This window comes from Rhinatrema bivittatum, chromosome 7 (genome assembly GCF_901001135.1).
Source record: "Rhinatrema bivittatum chromosome 7, aRhiBiv1.1, whole genome shotgun sequence".
Taxonomy (NCBI): Eukaryota; Metazoa; Chordata; class Amphibia; order Gymnophiona; family Rhinatrematidae; genus Rhinatrema; species Rhinatrema bivittatum.
Window position 1 is genome coordinate 198,371,592 of NC_042621.1, and position 21,216 is coordinate 198,392,807.

At 43.4% G+C, this 21,216-nt stretch overlaps 1 protein-coding gene across 1 annotated transcript in view; it reads left to right on the forward strand.

The window, feature by feature from the left end:
• Window positions 1-21,216, forward strand: part of RTKN2 (rhotekin 2) — a 197,841-nt gene that overhangs the window by 13,924 nt on the left and 162,701 nt on the right. Inside the window, exon 2 of the mRNA XM_029609740.1 lies at window positions 3,867-4,066. Within this exon, the coding sequence (XP_029465600.1) occupies window positions 3,867-4,066 (200 nt within the window). The remainder of the gene's footprint in view (window positions 1-3,866; window positions 4,067-21,216) is intronic.

Here is a 21,216-nt window from a genome sequence, read left to right on the forward strand (position 1 = left end):
GGCCACAAGAACCTGGCAATTACCCAAACACTAAGAAGATCCCATGCCACTGATGCAATTAATAGCAGTGGCTATTCCCTAAGTATAATTGATTAATAGCCATTAATGGCCTTCTCCTCCAAGAACTTATCCAAACTTTTTTTGAACCCAGCTATACTAACTGCACTGACCACATCCTCTGGTAACAAATTCCAGAGCTTTATTGTGCGTTGAGTGAAAAAGAATTTTCTCCGATTAGTCTTAAATGTACTACTTGCTAACTTCATGGAATGCCCCCTAGTCCTTCTATTATTCGAAAGTGTAAATAACCGATTCAAATCTACCCGTTCAAGACCTCTCATGATCTTAAAGACCTCTATCATATCCCCCTTCAGCCATCTCTTCTCCAAGCTGAACAGCCCTAGCCTCTTCAGCCTTTCCTCATAGGGGAGCTGTTTCATCCCCTTTATCATTTTGGTTGCCCTTCTCTGTACCTTCTCCATCGCAACTATATCTTTTTTTTGAGAATCGGCGACCAGAATTGTACACAGTATTCCAGGTGCGGTCTCACCATGGAAAGATATAGAGGCATTATGACCTTTTACGTTTTATTAACCTTTCCCTTCCTAATATTTCCTAACATTCTGTTTGCTTTTTTGACTGCTGCAGCCACTGAGCCGACGATTTTAAAGTATTATCCACTATGATGCCTAGATCTTTTTCCTGGGTGTTAGCTCCTAATATGGAACCCAACATCGTGTAACTACAGCAAGGGTTATTTTTCCCTATATGCAACACCTTGCACTTGTCCACATTAAACTTAACCTGCCATTTGGATGCCCAATTTTCCAGTCTCACAAGGTCTTTCTGCAATTTATCACAATCCGCTTGTGATTTAACTACTCTGAATAATTTTGTATCATCCGCAAATTTGATAACCTCACTCATCGTATTCCTGTCCAGATCATTCATATATATATGCCGTTAAGCCCGTAACAACGGGCTACATTTAAAAAATTTTTTTTGGTCCATTTCCTTCTCACTCCCTCCCCTCCCCTTTCAGCTCATCCACAACCCCTTCCTTCGGATGGCGCAGACGGAAGATCTCGAGGGGGGTGGTCCATCCCTCGCGCATGCCGCTGCCGCCACCATTACTGCTCCTCCCAGCACCATTTTTTTTCAGACACGCTCCGCTCTGACCGACGTGCTCGCCCGCGCATGCGCGGTAGAGCTGCTCTCTACTGCGCATTTGTGGCATGTCGGTCAGGGCTCCCTTATCTAGTAGATTGAAAAGCATCGGTCCAAGTACAGATCCCTGAGGCGCTCCACTGTTCAAGGCTTTTTACACCCCCTGTTAACTGTAAACCAGCATGATTTGATTGTATCATGAATGCCGGTATAGAAAAGCTCTAAATAGTAACAACAAACCTATCTATGAAAAAGCAACACTGTAAATATTACATCAGGCTTTAAAGCATCTATATACCTCCTATTAGGAAATCAGAACAAGTCAGGCTGCTATAGATCCCTATACAGAAACTACATGCTAGCAGAATACCTGACTTAAGTTACACATGCATGCAGCACCACAGACCCTTGCCAAACAGAGAAGTGAGAGACCATAATGTGTATAAATACAAATGTGTAGACACAAACTGAACTGGAATCTGCAGGAAGCCAGACTCTTATGTAGTGCAACAGTTGAAAAACAGAAACCTTGCTATTCCTCATAAAACCTCAAACAATTTAATCAAGAAATGTAAAATATCATCAATAGTAAAACTATACTAATATTTCAGAACTGAAATAAAACATCCACAAACTTAAAAACTCAAATCTTAAATTTTCCCAAAGTCAATAAAATATTTAAAAACGTCAAATAATAGTCAATTAAAACTAAGGGTTAAAAAAAATTACCCACTCTCCATACCTAGGAACTCTTGATTTCTAATCTCCCTAAGATTGGCGTGGCTTAGTATAGATTGGGTAGGGAAATGAGAGTGCACAAACTTTCTTCTCCTCTCTCACTTCCGCGCACACATGTGCACAATCTCTCTCTTGGAAATAGTCTAGTACGTTGTATCTGACTGGGACAGTCGCCTACTGGTGGCAGATGGCTGCATTCTGGTGAGCTCCCTCACAGAAATATTTGGAGTTCTCTACACTGGGGTGGTGGAATACCAATAGTACTTCCCTGCCCCTCTGTATAGGTCTCAGGGATGATGGTGTCAGTCACAGGTTTTGGGGCTCCACCTTGCCCCTGAAAAGAGGTAGGAACATAGTATTCCAGGTCTCCTAGTAGAAGTGATTAATTTTCCTAATCTTGTGGTCCCTATGGAAAATGGCAGACCTTTTTGTAGATATACAAGGGCATTCTTGCTTATTCTCTCTGTGGGTTATGACCAGATATCTCTGGTGTTTTTATCCTGGTTCCCTAACTGGTCAGCTCTCAGGCTGTTCCCTGCTGCTAAGTATTTATCCAAATACTGATGGGTCAGAGGTGCAAAGGCCACCCTGTGCATGGAGGGAATCTTGTTTCTCCTTAAATCAGATGTCTGACTAATGTAGAGCTGATGTGAATTATGAAGATCCAGGATTAGGAAGGGGCAAAATCTCTAGGCATAAGAATAATTATCTTGGGTAACATTTCTCCTTCCTGGTTTATATGTAAGGAAATAAATCTCCAAAGAGGGAAAGTGACCTTACAGCTTTGGAGGTCAGGGGCTCAAGGCCTCATTCTCGATGTCTATCTTTGCTATTCCTTGCCTGCCCTAGCATGGTCTATTCTACAGGTCCTAGGCTCCATAGCAAGGGATCTGAGTATAGTCCATTAGGTACAGACGTATGTGTGCTGCTCTCAGGATGATATTTGGGGCACAGGATTAGTGGAGAACCAAGAGGGCCTGGGTCTAGGTAGAGGACCAGAACCGGCTGTTTATAATTACAGAACTCATGGCTGCTATCTTAAAAGAAGGAAACTAGGTGGTAGTAGTTGAGGTGAACAAACAATAGGAACTAGTAGGTCTTAGGTAGCCTGGTAAGTTAATTTGGTCGGGTATAGAATTCCCCTGCAGAATCAGGTAGCAGCTCACTTTGCCAACGCTGGCAGTGTATAAGGGAGTGTTTTCAGCTAACACAATCTTGAGACCTTGAAAGAAAAAGACTGGCAGAAGAGAGGCCGGGGCCATGCGAGGGGTCAGAAGGTGTGCTTCCATGAGTAGATTTCAGATCATCCCCGTGAAGTGTCTAGACGTACAAATTCTTTGGCTGAAAAAGGAAAGTAGAAATCGTGGGATGCATGCAGGATCAGATATCCATGTAAAACCAGGATTGGCATCCAGTCTTTGGGGATATCCACTGCAAGCTGGCTGCATAAAAAGGTTTAAGATAGGAGCTACTGCCTTTGATAGTGTGGATGCAGACCACAGGGTGTAATTAGGGATGGAGCTATATTGTGCAAGTCTCTCGTAAGAGTGAAGACTGACTTTTTGAGTTTGCTACAAGAGCTTTCTTATTACTTAGTGTTCTTCCAAGGGTTCAAGTTCACAGGTCCTCCACTGTGGGAGTTCTCCTAGATTTGAAAGTGAACTTAAACATGATGGGATTAGGCATCCCTTTTGGTCAAACTTCATAGGATAGCATCTACGAGCCTTTGGTTTGAAGTCAGGCTCCTTGGGGGCCCATGCTAATTTTAAGGGAAAGTGTGTATCTGTGCCCAATATGCTCCTGATTTGGAGAGTAGCATTTTCACTACTGTCATATCTAAAGCAAACCTAAAGGGGGGAGAGAGAGAGAGATATAGATAGTTATAATCTAATATTAGAGGGATAGTGAGTATAGGCTTTTTCTGAAAATTATTTTTATATTTTAAATCTCTTAATGTTTAGGATGACAGCATTCAAGAAAAAATTGACTTTGAAATCCGCATGCGTGAAGGGATCTGTAAACTGCTTGCCGTGAGCACCCAAAAGAATCAAATACTCCATGCAGTGAAGAACCTGATGACTTGCAGTTCTCGTATTCTAGCCTACATGTCAGAGCAACATAAGAAAACAGATGGGCAGTCCAGGGAAAGGACTGGGAGAAGGTCAGTAGAAATCTTGAACAATTTTTTTTTTTTTTTTTTTTTTTGCAACCACAGAAATATTAGGCAAATTCACTAACTTGAATGCTGGTGATACGAAAGGGTGGCTTTGTTTCTCTTAACAGAATATAGCAGACATAAAGTAATGTAGGTTTTGATACTCTGCTATTGTTTGGTGGTTTTATCAAGTCCAAATTTTCTTTTGGATAAAACAGTTTTCATCGTATATGATAGACTGAAACTAACTTTCTTATACTGACTAATAGAGATGTGCATCGTGTGCCCGATTGTTTCCGCTTTTGGGTTCATGCTGATTGGCATTTCTTTTTTTTTCATGAAAAATTGTTTTTCGGCTTAGTGTGCGCTAACACCCGTTAGTGCGCATTAACAAAAATTAACAAAAACTAACTTTTGTAAGCGCACACTAATAGGAGTTAGCGTGCACTAAGCCGAAAAATGAATTTTTATGAAAATTCAGGGGAAGTGCAATTGTTTTATCTGTTTCCCGATCCATGACTATTTAGGAAATATTGTACAAATTTCCTAACTGTCAAAACGATTGCACATCCCTACTGACTAATGAAATTCATATTGAAGCAGATGGGGGAGGAGGATTTTCTCGTTTGTCTTTTCAGGCACAAGTGCAGCATGTGACTCAATTGTTCTGGCTGATGGAGAACTTTTTTTTTTTTATTTTCAGTTCCAATCTTTTTATTGAAACAGTGAACAGATAGGTGAGCATGAAGATGTGAGAAATTCATAATAATGGTTAGAACTAGATACAAAGTTCAGAAGGGGTACACAATTTTGTTCAATCTCAGCTATCCAAATTCTTGGACAAGTAATCAGTTGAGTGTTATAGCCGGCACAGGTTGGTAACATGATTGTCGTGAACCGCTGCCACTTTTTCATAGTTATATAAAATACAAAATATATTCCACCAAAAATGAACATTAAGAGAAGTGTTTTTTTTTTTTCAGATTCAGTACAACTATTTTAGCTGCAACAGTAAGCAAAAAATCTAGTAGCTTAGTCTTAGAATGAGGCAATTCGGGGTACACTGCTAAATATTTCAGGACAATGATATTATAAATTCTTAAAGTAAGAGACAGACAGCATTAAATAGATTTTACCCCACACTTCCTTCCAAAAGACAGTTTGCAATAAAATAAAAGGTGGGGTAGTGTGGCCTTGGAGGCCCCACAGGACCAACAGCAATGAGATGGAGATAACCCAGCTTGAAATAAGGTCTATGGGGTCCATATTGCATGGTGAGCTAGAAAAAGCATTGATTGAGTCAATTGAGAGGATAAGGAAACACGAAGGGAGCCATCCCAGTAGAGATTCCAAAGAATAATCTGGCAAGGAAAACTCACAGGCCAATGATTTTTCAACGCCAATGCTGCGATGGAATTTATTCATTTTAAGATTTTATATATGCGGGAAGCAATGTGGCCTCCAGTGCTCAGAGCTAAATAAACTACCTGCTTCTGTTGTGTAAAACACGTCAGATCAGTCGCAAGAACTATGAGGCAGGTTCACAGAAGAAACGAGAACAGGGCAAGAAAAATTTGTTCTACCAGCTGAGAAAAGGATAAAGGTTTCTTATCTATCAACTGGGCAAGAGACCAGATACCAGCTTCTATCCACAGGTACCAACAGACCGGTGTATTATCAATTTGTTAAAGGGTTATGCCATAGGGTAGCTATTGTGGATGTTTTTCAGGGAGCCTCCAGCTGTGGGATAGAGCGTGCCAATAATCAGAAAGCAGAGTAGGTAGCTAAAAAATAAAATGGTGTGGTACGAATCCTTTGATTAGAACACAAACCTGGGATGGACCATAGGGGAGCAGGCCAAGCTATTGCTTCTCTACGTCCAGCCATAAAGGTGACATTAAATTGCTAGATTATCTGATATCCACGCTACGCCCTGTTGTAAAATAAAGGCAGCATTGTAGAAGTAAAAATCTGGAAAATTAACACTTCCACGTTCCCTCGGGAGTTTTTCTGCAGAGTAATCCGCAGACTTTATTTCAAAGAAAGCATGATAAGAGTATATCCAGCTTCTTATAAAAAAAAAAAAAAAAAAAAGTGCCCAAATATTTTAGTCTATCCAGGATCCAGTGACACGATGGATAGCTGAAAGATTACATAGCTGCAACAAGGTTAAGAAGCATTATTTCAAATTTATAGATGGAGGTTTTTTTTAAGAAGAGCACCAAGTAGGCGCTCTCTACTTGGGACTGGTGGGCAAAATCCTTGTAAATTAATGTGCTAAATCCTCCTTTTTTCTTTTCAATCTTGTTACAGTTTCAGTAAATGTTTCAGATTCAGATGCATCTTATCTTGTAGGTGTTCTGATCTAGCAATGTTTTTCCGGGCACAGTATGCATGATTACTTTGTAGTACCTGCACACCAGCATTTTTCCATTTTTATTTCTTCAACAACAAAATCTTTGATCCAGAGCATATTAATCTGGACTTTTGCAAGCCCTAGCCATTAGTTTTTTGTTAGATAAAAAGAAAAACGTTTCACCTGCAAAAAGTACAAAAGCTTGAATAGAAAATGTCCTGTTTGGTATTGGAGCTGTCTCATGTACAGAATAAGGTGGGAGCACTTGAGAATAATATTAGAGAGAAAAATCTGACGTATAAATTTTTTTCCTACGCAAAGGTTTGTGATGCCTATGATGATATTTAAGAAATATCATCTAGAGGTTTTAAAGGTCCTAGAGAATTTATTTCCTCCTGATTTCAGAACTTTACATCCCCCTGTTTTTAAGAAATCTGAAGATACTGGTATGCCTGAGCAAACCTCATTGACATTTTCAAACCTGACTGCTATTCTGGAAAGGAAGAAATGTACTTCTACAGTGATAGTTAATCCCTATCAAGTCCACAAATAGATTTACATAGAAATGATGGCAGAAGAACACAAAATGGCCCAACCAGTCTGCCCAGCAAGCTTTCACACTTATTTTTTTTTCTCATACTTATCTATTACTCTTGGCCCTTATTAGTAACTTTTGGTTCTAGTTACCTGTAATTTTGTAAGAGGAAAATCTTGTTTCTTACTTTTAAAAGTAGTCCTGTAAAATACATCAGGGAACATAAGTTGAGTGTGCTTGGCTACATCAACTAAGATTTTTTTAATGCCATGAAATTGGATAATGCTTCCTTTTTTTTTTTTTTTTTTTTTTTTTTTTTTTTAATTGGCTTTCAACTGCTGTATAGTAAAATTTAAGGTAGACTATTGTGTTAAATCAGGGTTTCCCAATCAGGATCATACAACCTTCAGCTGAACTCACAAATGCCTTAAATGCCAGTGCCAGCAGCAGCATTAGTAGTGGAAATCAATGTGGGGCTTGTGAGCCGGCATGCATTCACAGGCTCTGAAGTGGCACTGCCCTTGCGTAAGTTTGTGTCAACAGGAAGCATGAAGAGGGACCAGGGCCTAGGAGCTTGCTGTAGCTCTCAGGTACCATGCTGACTGCTGCTGCTTGCAGATGCTGATGGGCTTGGAATCAGCCATGAGGGGAAGGAAGGGGAGGGCTGAGTGTGTATGGGCCCATGGAGATTTCCACTGCTGCTCCTCCTCGCCCATCACTGAACCTATCCGAGAGAAAAATGTTGTCCTTGTCAGCCTGTTCCCTCTTTGCACTGGTTGTCGTCCGCCTATACCCTGGGACCCAAATGAAAATGTTGCCACTGACCCTGTTTTGAAGGTGGTTGTTGTTTCAATCAAATCTAGCCAGAGGAACCTCCTTCCAACCTCCTCCCAGTTCAAATTGTTTTACCTACAAATGTCAGAGTAGCTCATGTAGAGGGGCTCCACACTAAGCTCTTTAATCTACTCAAGGAAAGCTCCATTACAGAAATTTCCTGGAGCTAAGGGCAATACTGTATGCTCTACTACAGGCTTTCAAAGGTTGGTTGGCTAACAAAAATGTCCTCATTCAGACAGCAAGCAGGCAGGAACAAGTTCATGTTGTCTGTTTCAGGAAGCTGTCCAGATGTCAGCCTGGGCCATTTCTTAGGGAATGAGCCTAAGAGCCTGGCAGGTAAGCACCAACAGCTGAACAGTACACACTTCAGCACTACATGTGCATATGCTGTTCAGGAAAACAAAATCTGTGCCTGCCTCAGAGAGCTTACATTAGAAATGTAATTCTTGGGTCTGAGTTGGAGTAAACTCACATTGCTGGTGGCAAATGTCTGTTGTGCCCAGTGTGATATTCCACCTCTGACCCAGAAGGATTTATGCTTCCAATGTAAGCTCTGAGGCGGGAGCCTATAGCTGAACAGTACTTCACAGTTGGGATGCACAACATCAAGGGCATACCATTCAGCTGAAGGTGCCTACTCAAAAGAGCATATGTTTTGTTCAGCTATAGATGCAAACCCCAGAGAGATTATGCCAACATTGGTCTGAGGTGAAAAAAACTCACATTTCTGGTGGCCAAAGTTATTCCAGTGCTGTGCCCAGTCTAGAAGAAAAACTACCACATAGGCACAACAATAGAATATCATGGCCACCAGAAATGTGAGTTAACTTGTACTTTACCTCAGGCCAAGGAGTTAACCTGAAAATCCACTTAACAGCATTAAACCAGGACTATGGAGGTAGTAAGCACTTGAAGTTGGAAGAAGTGTGACCAAAATGGACTTGCAGGCAAGATTGTGACCAAGTTGAGATGCCCAGGGCCAATCTTACATGCAATATCATTTTGCCAAGTGAAATCAGAGTAAGCTCTCTGGAACAGGCAAATACAGCCATTTGAGGTGCATACTTTTTAGTTAGGTATACCCTTCTTGAACCCTTTATTTGGTGCTCATGGCTCTTTGTAGTTCACCTTTTGAGCCATTATGGGTGACGTCCCTGAAGGATCTTTCTCTGAATGTTGTGTTTCTAGTGGCTATCTGTTCGGCCAGGCGAATTTCGGAGCTTCAGGCCTTGTATAGGGAACCCTTTCTTCAAATTTCAGTGAAATGGGGTTTCATGGCAGATGGTTCCATCGTTTTTTGTCATTCTTTGAGTCAGCCGGTTGAACTTACTGCATTCTGGCATCTGGGTGCGGCGGACCCTGTTATATCTATTGGATATCTTTCAGTGTTTACTTCTGTGTCTGAAAGTTACCACTGGATTTCAAAGGTCTGATTACCTTTTTGTGCTGTCAGAGTAAAGAAGGAATGCAAAACTTTGAAAATTACAGTTGCATGGTGGCTGAAAGAGGCCCTAATTTTGGATTATATTTCAAAGGGAAGGGCGCTCCCTGAAGGGGCTGGAGCATAGGTAGCTTTCTGGGCGGGAGTGTAAGATGGTTTTTCCACAGGAGATCTGCCATGCGGCAACTTGACATTACAGAATAGATGTTTAGGTGCCTGATGAGGTGCTGTTTGGGGAGAGTATGTTTCAAATTGGTTTTTCGGGTTCCTGCCCAGTTTAGGGGAGTTTGGGTATGTCCCACTTGACTGGACTGATCTGGGGTAAGAACAGGAAAGGAAAATTTGGTTCTTACCTGCTAATTTTTGTTCCTGGAATACTACACAACCCCACCCTGATGAAAGACCACTTTCTCGGCTATATGTATCAGAGAGAGGACTGAAAAGTCTTGTCGATTTATTGTTTAACTTTCAGGGGTTTCAATCCCTGCTGTGGACATAGAGCCTTTCAACAAGAGCCCTTATCTTTTTATTCTCCTGCTCACGTAGAGGAGGGTGTTTACATTTGTTTACATCTTGGCTTGGTACAGGTCACTACTGAGGAACTGTAGGTGGCACTCTAGCTTATGTAGCAGTTTCAGAAAAGTTTTTGTTCTCCGACTCAATCTGTTGGTAGGGATGCAAAACCCTCTTGTCTAGACTGATCTGTGGTATTCCAGGAATGAAAATTAGGTAAGAACCAATTTTCCTTTTGTGTGCATTATTGCAGATCCTGAGAATGTTAGGTGCTATATGTTTCCATTTCTTCAGGCTTGCACTGCCTGTAATGTGGCTTTTTTGGGTTTCCATTCCAGTATCTGTCTCCATATTTGTAATTTGTGGTCTCTGTTCTGTGTGTGTGACAGAGGTGAGGTATTTTTAATAGCATGTAGGCATTTGCATCAGTTTTATTTGTTGTGTTTTCTCAATAGGATATGCATTAGTGGTGAACTGCTGTCTTTTCATAAGAAGGGCTATTGCACCTGGTAGTAGGGAGAGTTTGCGTTGCTGTTAATGACATGACAGCAGAATATCTTTTTTGTATGCGGAATTGTACAGGGAATGTCCTAGTTCTGCTTTGCACTCATTCTTTGGGATCAGGGTGTTCCTATGAATGTAGAGTGCGTGTTTATTTTTAGCCCCATGACAGTCATATGTTCGGTGTGTCCCAACAGAAAAAAGGTTGAGAACCACTGGTGTAGAGAGTGCCCACAGGCCAAGAGCAGAGGGCCTAGGGGGCTGTTCTGCTTCTTGGGACTAGGTAGACCTCTATAGACTGGCTGCCATTCTTGTACTGGCCTGGCGTGAGGATCTGTATGCTACCTGTAAGGTCATCCTTACCTTTCTTCTAGGCCCTCTGTTCTTGGCCTGTGGCATTCTCTACAAGACACAACTCCCTTGCTCCTTTTCCTCAGTTGTCACACAGCAGCTGCCATCCTGTTCCGGCAGTCAGCAAGTAAACAGCGGTGCCAAATGGAAAGGTTCGTTAGTGGACAAGTGAAGCGCTGAAAGCTTTAAGCTAAACCTGTCCCCTAGATTCTACATCAGATATGTGCTACCATGTCTATGTATGTTCAGTAAGCATATTGAGCTACATATGGCAGAATGCAGATAACCTTATGCTACCAGCATATATAGATGGCAGAGTGAATATCAAATGATGGGACCCGGGGTGGTAACCTCTGTCAGCTGTCCATGATATAATTTACAGCGAGGAGGCTAAGAAGACCACTGACAGGGGGGAAAAAAAAAGGGAGCCTCAAATAGAACTGCTGCCAGGTCTCAGGCACCTGCCAAGCAAACCAACCCCCCCCCCCTCCCTTCAGCCCCCTCGCCCTGGATATCTGCTACATGCTAGCACTAACCCCTCCCCAAACCATTTTTTTGAATAATCCCAACATTGATGGCATTAGGGATACATTACCACTTCACATTCCTGCCATCTCTGTATTCCCCCATTCAGTGGACAGCTTAACACCCAAAACCTCCTCCCAAAACTGAAAAGCCTCAGTGAGTGGCCTAGGGGGACTGTAAGGGTACTACAGGTGAGCCCATTCATAGAGCAGCCCATACTGTCATCTCTCTGAGGCACCCCTTCTTAAGAGTGAAAGCACTGGATCACTGGTCTCCAAAGTCAGTGTGTGCAAAATGAATGCGCACTCTGCCTGCTCTGGGGTATGCATTCATTTGGTAAGGGAGGGACCTATGAATGCAATATCGCCCCCCAGCCACTGAGCTTGACATACAGCATGTCATATCTATTGTGCACCTACACATGGCCAATGTGTATGTTCCTGGACTGTTTGTCAAATAACATTGATGTCTGTGGTAGCCCGTCCCTAACTGCTAATGAGGTAGTCAGAGTCCTTACTCGGCAAAGAAGATTATCTACACTTACCCACATGACAGTGGTCGGAGACATATATGAAATGTACTTTTGAGGTACTGATATTGGCCCCCATGGCCTCAGGTGGCACTAAATGTGTGTCTTGCAAGAGACCAACACAGAATGAGGACCGGAAGGCTCATCTGCATACTGCTCCCAGCATCTCCCGGGAGAGGACTGTAGAGGTCACAGCGAGCGATCCAGGTTTCAAACTCCACAACCCCAGCTTCCAGAGGCCCCGCACCCTTTGCAGTTGAAGAGGACCGGAAGTGTACACCTAGCGCCACGCGAATCTCAAACCTCTCAATCCTTTGAGTGACTATCAACTTACTGGTGGTTGAAAAGGATTGGTAAGTATAGCCTTGGAAATTCTTAGGACTTAAAAGTTTGGAGAGAGTTTTAATAGTGGGATATATTCTTTAGAGTTTGTGTTTCTGAGATAATAAGCAAGCCAGAGGGAGTTAATTCTAGTGTCTCTTTCCCTCCCACCCACCCCTAGCTCAACTCTTTATTTTTAGGTAAGAGACACTTTCTCAGTAAAAATCAATCAGGCTCTTTTCTAAATCATACTATTGCACCAGCCCTTATTGAGAGTTTAATCATCCCCTTGTAAGTTACTAGCAGACTAAATTTATAGGTGTATTCACTAATTAAAGTACTCTAATTCCAACTCCTTTAGCAACCTAAACTTAACTAGGATCTCAACAAAATTAAGATGAAGGCAGCAGTTCAGCAGCAGTCTTTTGCATTGCGTGTCACGTGTATGATTTTTTTTACCCGCTGGTGAGAGATCATATCTTTGCACCTGGTGCAAAGAGCTCCTGTGTCTGAGAATGAATCCGATCTCTGTAGGCTAGAGTGGCAGACAAGGAGGTATATTGAGACCTTCAGGGACATAGTAACCAAATGCCAAATCCAGTTTGGCAGCCCCGGTGCTGCCTTGGATCAGAAAATCTCTCAGTTGGAGAGCATTACCCTGGCATAGCAGGAAGTGATCTTGTAGCAAGGACCTGTTCTCTGGGGCATGTCCTCTCGTACTGAGGACCAGTCTCCCAGGGCTACTGCTAAGGAAGGGAAGGGTTAGGTCTGTGTTACAATTTAGTGAATCCTTGATGGTTAACAGTCTTACATTTAGGCCAAGAGGAATGATGATGTCCACCCAGCCAGGGTGAAGGTACACCAGGAATAGTCCAAATCCAGTCCCAGGTCGTGGCAGGCAGCAAGGCCAAGAGAATAAACGGAGAGGCAAACCAAGTCAGGCAGCGAGACAACAGAATCAGAGTAGAGCGCCAGCACAAGAAAGCCTGTAGCTGAGGTGAAGTTATGCTGAAGTCGAGGCTTTAAATACTGAAGTTTTCCCGTGCAATTTGCCGGACTTCCGGGGATGATGCGCTTAAAGGGGGGCGGAGCCTCAGCCCGAGGCACGTAGTGTGATGCCGAGAACCCGGGACCCTGCTGATTGTGAGTGGTAACAGTTTGCCATCATAGTTGGTGATTGGATTATTAGAAATGTAGATTGTTGGGTGGGTGGGTGGATATGAGGACTGCCTTGTGCGAAGGTGGCGGACCTCACGCGCCACCTAGATAGGTTTATAGACAGTGCTGGGGCGGAGCCAGCTGTCATGGTACATGTGGGCACCAACGACATAAGAAAATGTGGGAGGGAGGTTCTGGAAACCAAATTTAGGATTTTAGGTAGAAGCCTGAAATCCAGAACCTCCAGGGTGGCATTCTCTGAAATGTTCCCTTTTCCACGTGCAGGTCCCCAGAGGCAGGCTGAGCTCTGGAGTCTTTAATGCGTGGATGAGGCAATGGTGCAGGGAAGAGGGATTCAGTTTTGTAAGGAACTTCACAAACGTTTGGGGAAGGTGGAGACTTTTCTGAAAGGATAGGCTCCACCTTAACCAAAATGGAACCAGGCTGCTGGCACTAACTTTGAAAAAGGAGTTACAGCAGCTTTTAAGCTAGAACAAGGGGGAAAGACAACAGTCACTTAGCAGTGCATGGTTCGGAGGAATGTATCTTTGAAGGATACTAATGAAACAGGAGAGTTAGGGCATCCCAACAGAGAGGTTCCAATAAATGCAAAAGTAGCCCATGTGCCTATAAGTAAAGAATCACCTAAGCTAAAGAATTCCAAATTATCCACTTTGAAATGTCTGTATGCCAATGCCAGAAGTCTAAGAAGCAAAATGGGAGAGTTAGAATGTATAGCAGTGAATGATGAGAGAGACATAATTGACATCTCTGAGACCTGGTGGAAGGAGGATAACCAATGGGACAGTGCTATATCAGGGTACAAATTATACCGCAATGATAGGGAGCTATTTTAGATTTAATACTTGGTGGAACACAGGATTTGGTGAGAGAGGTAATGGTGATAGGGCCACTTGGCAATATTGATCATAACATGATCAAATTTGAACTAATGACTGGAAAAGGGACAATTTGTAAATCTACACCTCTAACACTAAATTTTCCAAAAGGAAACTTTGATAAAATGAGGAAAATTAGTTAGAAAAAAACTGAAAGGTGCAGCTGCAAAGGCTAAAAGTGTACAACAGGTGTAGAATATTTTTAAACATTCTTAAAAAGTGCAGTCCAGATGTATTCCATGCATTAAAGGTGGGAGGAAGGCAAAACTATTATTGGCATAGTTTAAAAGGTGAGGTGAAAGAGGCTATTTTAGCCAAAAAAAAAATCCTTCAAAAATTGGAAGAAGGATCCATTTGAAGAAAATAGGAAAAAGCATATGCATTGTCAAGTTAAATATAAAACATCGATAAGGCAGGCTAACAGAAAATTTGAAAAGTAGGCTGTAGAGGCAAAAACTCATAATAAAAACTTTTAAAAATATATCCAAAACAGGAAACCTATGAGGGAGTCTGGACTGTTAGATGGCCGAGGGGTTAAAGGGGCTCTTAGGGAAGATAAGGCCATTGCAGAAAGTCTAAATTAATTCTTTGCTTCTGTGTTTACTAATGAGGATGTTGGAGAGATACCAGTTCTGGAGATGGTTTTCAAGGGTGATGATTCAGATGAACTGAACCAAATCACTGTGAACCTGGAAGAATGTAGTAGGTCAGATTGACAAACTAAAGAGTAGTAAATTACCTAGACCGGATGGTATGCACCCCAGGGTTCTGAAGGAACTCAAAAATGAAATTTCAGATGTTAGGTTACAAATTATCATTAAAGTAATCCATTGTACCTGAAGACTGGATGGTGGCCAATGTAACCCCAATATTTAAAAAGGACTCCAGGGGCGATCCAGGAAACTATAAACCAGTAAGCCTGAATTTAGTGCTGGGGGAAAAATAGTGGAAACTATTCTAAAGATCAAAATCAGAGCATATAGAAAGCCATGGTTTAATGGAACACAGTCAGCATGGATCGAAGGCAAGTCTTGCCTCACAAATCTGCTTCATTTTTTTTCTTTTTGAAGGGGTTAATAAACATGTAGATAAAGGTGAGCCAGTAGATGTAGTGTATCTGGATTTTCAAAAAGCATTTGACAGAGTCCCTCATGAGAGGCTTCTAAGGAAAATAGACATGGGATAGGAAGCGGTGTCCTTTCGTGGATTACAAACTGGTTAAAAGACAGGAAACAGAGTAATTAAATGGTCAATTTTCTCAGTAGAAAAGAGTAAACAGTAGAGTGCCTCAAGGATCTGTATTTGGACTGGCGCTTTTCAATATATTTATAAATGATCTGGAAAGGAATACGACGAGTGAGATAATCAAATTTGCAGATATAAAATTATTCAGAGTAGTTAAATCACAAGCAGATTGTGATAAACTGCAGGAGGACCTTGCAAGATTGGAAGACTGGGCATCTAAATGACACACAAAATTTAATGTGGACAAGTGCAAGGTGATGCATATAGTGACAGATAATCCATTCTTTAGTTACACTATTAGATTCCATATTAGGAGCTACCACCCAAGAGAAAAATCTAGGCTTCATAGTAGATAATACATTGAAATCGGCTTTGTTTGCTTTTTTGACAGCTGCAACACACTATGTTAGGAGTTATTAGGAAGGGAATGGTGAATAAAATGGAGGAGTTAGCCTAGTGGCTAGAGCAGTGGGCTATGAACTAGGAGACGAGGGTTCAAGTCCCACGGTTGCTCCTTGTGACCTTGGGCAAGTCACTTTACCCTCCATTGCCTCAGATACAAACCTAGATTGTAAGCCATCTTGAGTACTGTGTACTATTCTGGTCACCGCATCTCAAAGATATAGTTGCGATGGAGAAGTTACAGAGAAGGGTGGCCAAAATTATAAAGGGGATGGAACAGCTCCCCTATGAGGAAAGGCTAAAGAGGTTAGGGCTGTTCAACTTGGAGAAGAGACGGCTGAGGTTCATGCTGTCTCCCTCTGTTACCAACAGCACCACAGTTATTTTTGTGCCCATTGGCACCTGGTTTGGTGCCTGTTGGTCATAAGCCTTATCGGGAGCAGCTATAGCTTGGTATTCACCCATCTGTGAGGACTACCATCCTACCTATCCTAGGAGAAAGCAGAGTTGGTTACCTGTAACAGGTGTTCTCCTAGGAAAGCAGGATGTTAGTCCTCAGGAAACCCGCCTGTCACCCCGCAGAGTTGGGTTCTCATGTGTCTTTTATTTTGTCACTCGTGAATTCTATGTTATGAGAGTGAAGAGGGACCCCACGCGGATAGTGGCATGCTCAGTGTGCCAGTCACTGATGCAGTGCTGGCATGAGTGTCTGCAGCCCCTTGTGACAAGTTTTCCGTGCTGGGCTCCATCTGATGTCACCCATTTGCGAGGACTAACTTCCTGCTGTCCCAGAACACCTGTTACAGGTAAGCAACTCTGCTTTCAGCACTGTGGCTGTTTTTACTATGGAGTCAGCTTGTAGGCTTCTGTGGTCCTCAGTTGATAACATCTTTTCTAGCCATGATGCTATACACAGAGCTGATGAAAGACTCTCAATCAGCACTCTTGCCTTGTTCAACACTAATTGTAACAGTCACGAATTCCACATGAGACACAGGCCTATAGGACAGCTGCTCTTCCACTGGGGCCACTAGTCAGGGCTGTCATATGTACCAGCAAGGGCCTCTAACCATTAAATACCCAAATGGGGGTAACTCACTTTGGCCACTGACCTTTCTGCACACTGCTCACCCCAGGAGTCCTCAGCCTATGCGCTTTAAGGGTGCCCGCACAAAGAGTGTAACTGATATTTGCTATTGCTACAAACACATAACCGAACAGATTTTATTGATGCAGCACAAGATGACTAGCCATGAGCTGGACATGCCAAGAGCTCTGCAGCACTGTCCCATTGCATCACTGACGAAGACTGCTTGTGACGTGTCAGGCTCGCAAAATTGCTTCTAACACATCTTTGCTGTGGGTTCTGTGAGAGGAAGCTTTTGCCAGAGAATGTGGGTGCAATTACAGTCTTTAGAAACTATACTCTTCCCTTGACAATTGTGACATGCCTTCACCTATATCTGAAAGTTATGACTCCATCTGATTCCCTATCCTACCTGCACACAATCAGAACAGCATCTTTGTCTAGCCTCCCTGAGAAGCTAACATAACCAACATGACAGCCCAACATATAGGGCCTTCATCTCCTGGACGTGATAGTTGACAGCTGAAGCAGGTTGCATCTGTATATGAGTGCACCCAACCACAAGAAGTTATGCTGACTTGCAAAGACCTGTGAGTATTGTGGAAATTACACTATCCTTGATATGCACTTTATGAAAGCTTGTAACTGCACACCCGCTAGATGAGCGCACTCTGTCTGCAGTGGCTCTGCCACAGCTGATGCAGTGCGGGCATCAGTGCCTTTGCAGCCCCTTGTGACACTATGCATTACTTGTGAGGACACTGATGTCCACTATGGAATGTCTTCTCAGGGAATATTTTTTACGGTCAACTTGTAGCTTTAGACTGTTCTTTTGCGTATGAGCTTCCTATGATTTCTAGATCTGGTGGCTTCCATGTTCAAGGCCCTGCTGGAGTACCAGCAGACCTATGCCACTTTCGCCCCCATGTGAAGCCTAGGACTGTGTCTAAGGGAGTCTGGCCAGCCAGCCAAATGCAAGTTATGTACACATTTTCTAGTACAGTGTATTGGAGCATAGTCAAGAAGAAGCCTAACTCGGCTTAAGTGGTTTCTTTACATACGGACACAGACCGAGGAAGCTTGAGTAAAAGAGAGATTATCCAGAGGAGAGCTGATACAAACACTCTGCTTGGCTCTCTTACATGGAAGGCAAAGGGGGTAGTTTGATTGCTAACAGGCAAAGTAGTGTTGTATGATGCTTTGCCGAAGCAGGCTGCCACTCAGCCTGGTTTCCTGGTCTTCTCTGAGTGGACATGGGGGATCCAGAGGTAGGTCCTAAAGTATCTGTATTAGTACACCATGGCATAGAATGAGATTATGGAATACCCAGCAGAACAGCACTATATCCACTATGCTGGTTGGTGCGTACATTACAGCACCCCCCTCCCCATTTTTTGTCCCAGCAGCGAAATCTACCTTTATACTCCGAAGGTGCATTCCATGACTCCGTGAGTAGAACATAAGGCCTTGCTGTACCTCATCTCAGCCGGCATGATGGGAATAGTGACAGGTGTAAGAAGCCGAGTCCGGCAACCATATCCTGAATCTCCTGCAGCAAAGACAGAATGGCTGCATCATTTGCACCACCGTGACTTGGAGAAACCAAGGGCAAGGCATAGCAGGTTGTAAGATAGCATAAGGTTTACCTCTGTTAGCTTAGCCCTTCAAATGCTATTTCCCAACCCTAAGTCATCTCACTATTTTGTGAGACACTATGTGAACTGTATAGGATTTGCTTATTCTGTCAGCTCTTCCAGAATGGCTTACTGCATCTGGGGTTCCTAGCAACTATGTGCCTGTCAATTAGAAAGAAGCAAAGGCTAATAGTTTATAGCATTTATCAAACCTTGAAGCTGAACCTCATAGCTGCCGCATATGTCCTAGCAGAAAAGCTTCAGTCTTGTGGTTATGGTAGTGGAAGTCCCTGCCTGCTTGCTATATGTCCTTCCGAGATGCACGTTGGTGTGACCTGACACACAGAATATGCTAGTCCAAATCATGGCCATGCTGCAGCTTTTGGTTTACCTGTGTGAGGGTCCAGACAAACTGTGGTTGACATCCTGGCTTGAACAATGACTAACCCGGCCACACATGGTCTAGGAGTCTCAGCAGTATGGATATTAAAGGAATGTGAGTAACTACCGTATTTTTCACACTATAAGACGCACCTAGGATTTAGAGGAGGAAAATAAGAGGAGGAAAAATTCTGTCCCCATGAGGGGCTCTGTACAGAGCTTCCCCCCCCCCCCCGGTGGCTGTCCATGGGATATTTTTTTGGTTTTGTTTTTTATAGTAAGGCAGAGAACATCCACACAGGTACTCACACTCACTGGTTTATACATACATACGCACGCTCTTTCACACTCACTAGCGCTCTCCCTCAGTTTGAGTTCCTTGTAAACCGGTGTGATATGTATATTATACAGGAACATCGGTATATAAAAACTAAAAATAAATAAATAAATATACACATACCCACAGACAATCACACACTCAGACTCTCCCTCATACACACAGCTCTCTCACACCAGTTATTTTAAACTTTCATGACTGCTCCAAAGTTCAATAATAAATAGTCAGGGCTATATTACATTGATTAGGAGAGCAATTTGCTCCTAATATTTCAACAGGTAGCCACTTAATCAGCACAGGCAGTAATTCTATTTGCTTTTCATTAATTTCAGCTGTCAAACTGCTAATCAGTTCTGAAAAGCCACATTGCTTCATATGCAAGAAACATTTTATCAGAAATCACTGAAACACACAAAGAAGAAAAAAAAGGTCTGTCATGTATTCTCCATCCCAGGCAGTATACCATCCCCATGACCCTCCAATACATCCAAGCAAATGAGAAGGAAATGGCCTGCACCAACCACAAACTCCGATGCCATGTATCGTCCTCCGCCGGCAGAGCCCGAGCTCCCTGCTGGTCCGCCATTCTCGGGGTGCATCAGACTGCGAAGATCGGCGTGGCGCAGGTCAGACATCAGCTGTTAGAACCGCATGCGCTGCGGAGGCCCCTCCAGTTCAAACAGCTCCCTGCCGGTCTGCTGTTCCCGGGGTGCATCCCACTGCGAAGGCCAGCGCAGCGCAGGTCAAATGTCAGCCATCTGAACTGGAGGGGCCTCCGTAGCCCACGTGGTTTGGGTGGCTGATGTCTGGCCTGTGCCACGCCGGCCCTTGCAGCGGGGTGCGCCCCAGGAGCAGCAGACCGGCAGGGAGCTCGAGCTCCGCCAGCGGAGGATGACACACAGCATCGGGGCCCATGGTCGGCGCAGGCCATCTCCCTTGCATCTGTCCAGACGCACCAGAGGGTCGTGGGGGCGGTGTGCATTTGATCTGCACTGCCATGCTGATTGAGCTGAGTTGGGGGGAGGAAGGGGATGGCGCGCGAGAGGGAGAGACGCACAGACATTTTCTCCCCACTTTTGGGGGAAAAAAAGTGCGTCTTATGGAGCGAAAAATACTGTAAATATTTCTACTGCTACAGATATAAGGCTTGGAAAGTAGACATTTGTAAAGTGAAGCTGTGGAAAGTGTATAGTGGCTGGCCACTCACAAAGCTTTGTGGCAAGGGCATTGTGTGGCCACACAACATTACCAGGCCTCTCCAGCATGGGGAGAAACAAGCAGGCCCTGGCACTCTAGTATGTACACCTAACAGTAGAAGCCATTAGGGTTTCGATGCCATTACTCCCCCCAAACACACACACACCATGTCTAAGCCGCTTGATGGAGAAACAGAGCCAGAGAGGAAATAAAGAAAGAAGCAAGTGTCTTACCTACAAGCCAATCATTGCTGTAGAGGCCATCCTCAAATTGTTCAAAGAAGCCCAATTGCCTAAGTATAAAGGAATCGTGCGCTGCTCCTGGATACCTGACCACCACAACAATGATATGCATGCAAGCATCACAGACCATTTACACATTGAGGGGAGTGGAAAAATTTTCTGTTGTGGAAGATCTCCCTGTTGCATGGTAGGATGATGGCTACATGAGTGCAGTCGATAGCTCCCACAACATTGGGAAAGTGTACAGTGGCAAAAAATCAATCTGATATCAATCAAGTCCTACCTGTTGCAAGGGAACGCTATGTAGTGTTCAAGGTTGTCTGATACAGCTGTTATGACTGGCCCAGACAGTGGGAAACGGTGGTTTGGGACATTCCACCATAACCTCTACTGTCATGTGGAAGGAGTCAGATGCCAGGAAATGCAGGGTGGGCAATAGTTTGAGGCCAGGTATAGCATGAGACCATTCTATGACCAGAGCCAGATCTCCTCTTTTAACCTCGTATAATTTCAGGATAGCCAGAGAGCTGAGGCGATAACTGCTTACTACATAATGTGCTGGCATGCACTCCCTGTATCTTCTCAATCATGTCCACCTGTGTGCCAAGCCAAGCACTGTCATGGGCCCTGACACACTTTCTGCGGAGCCAGTGTCTCAGGATCCG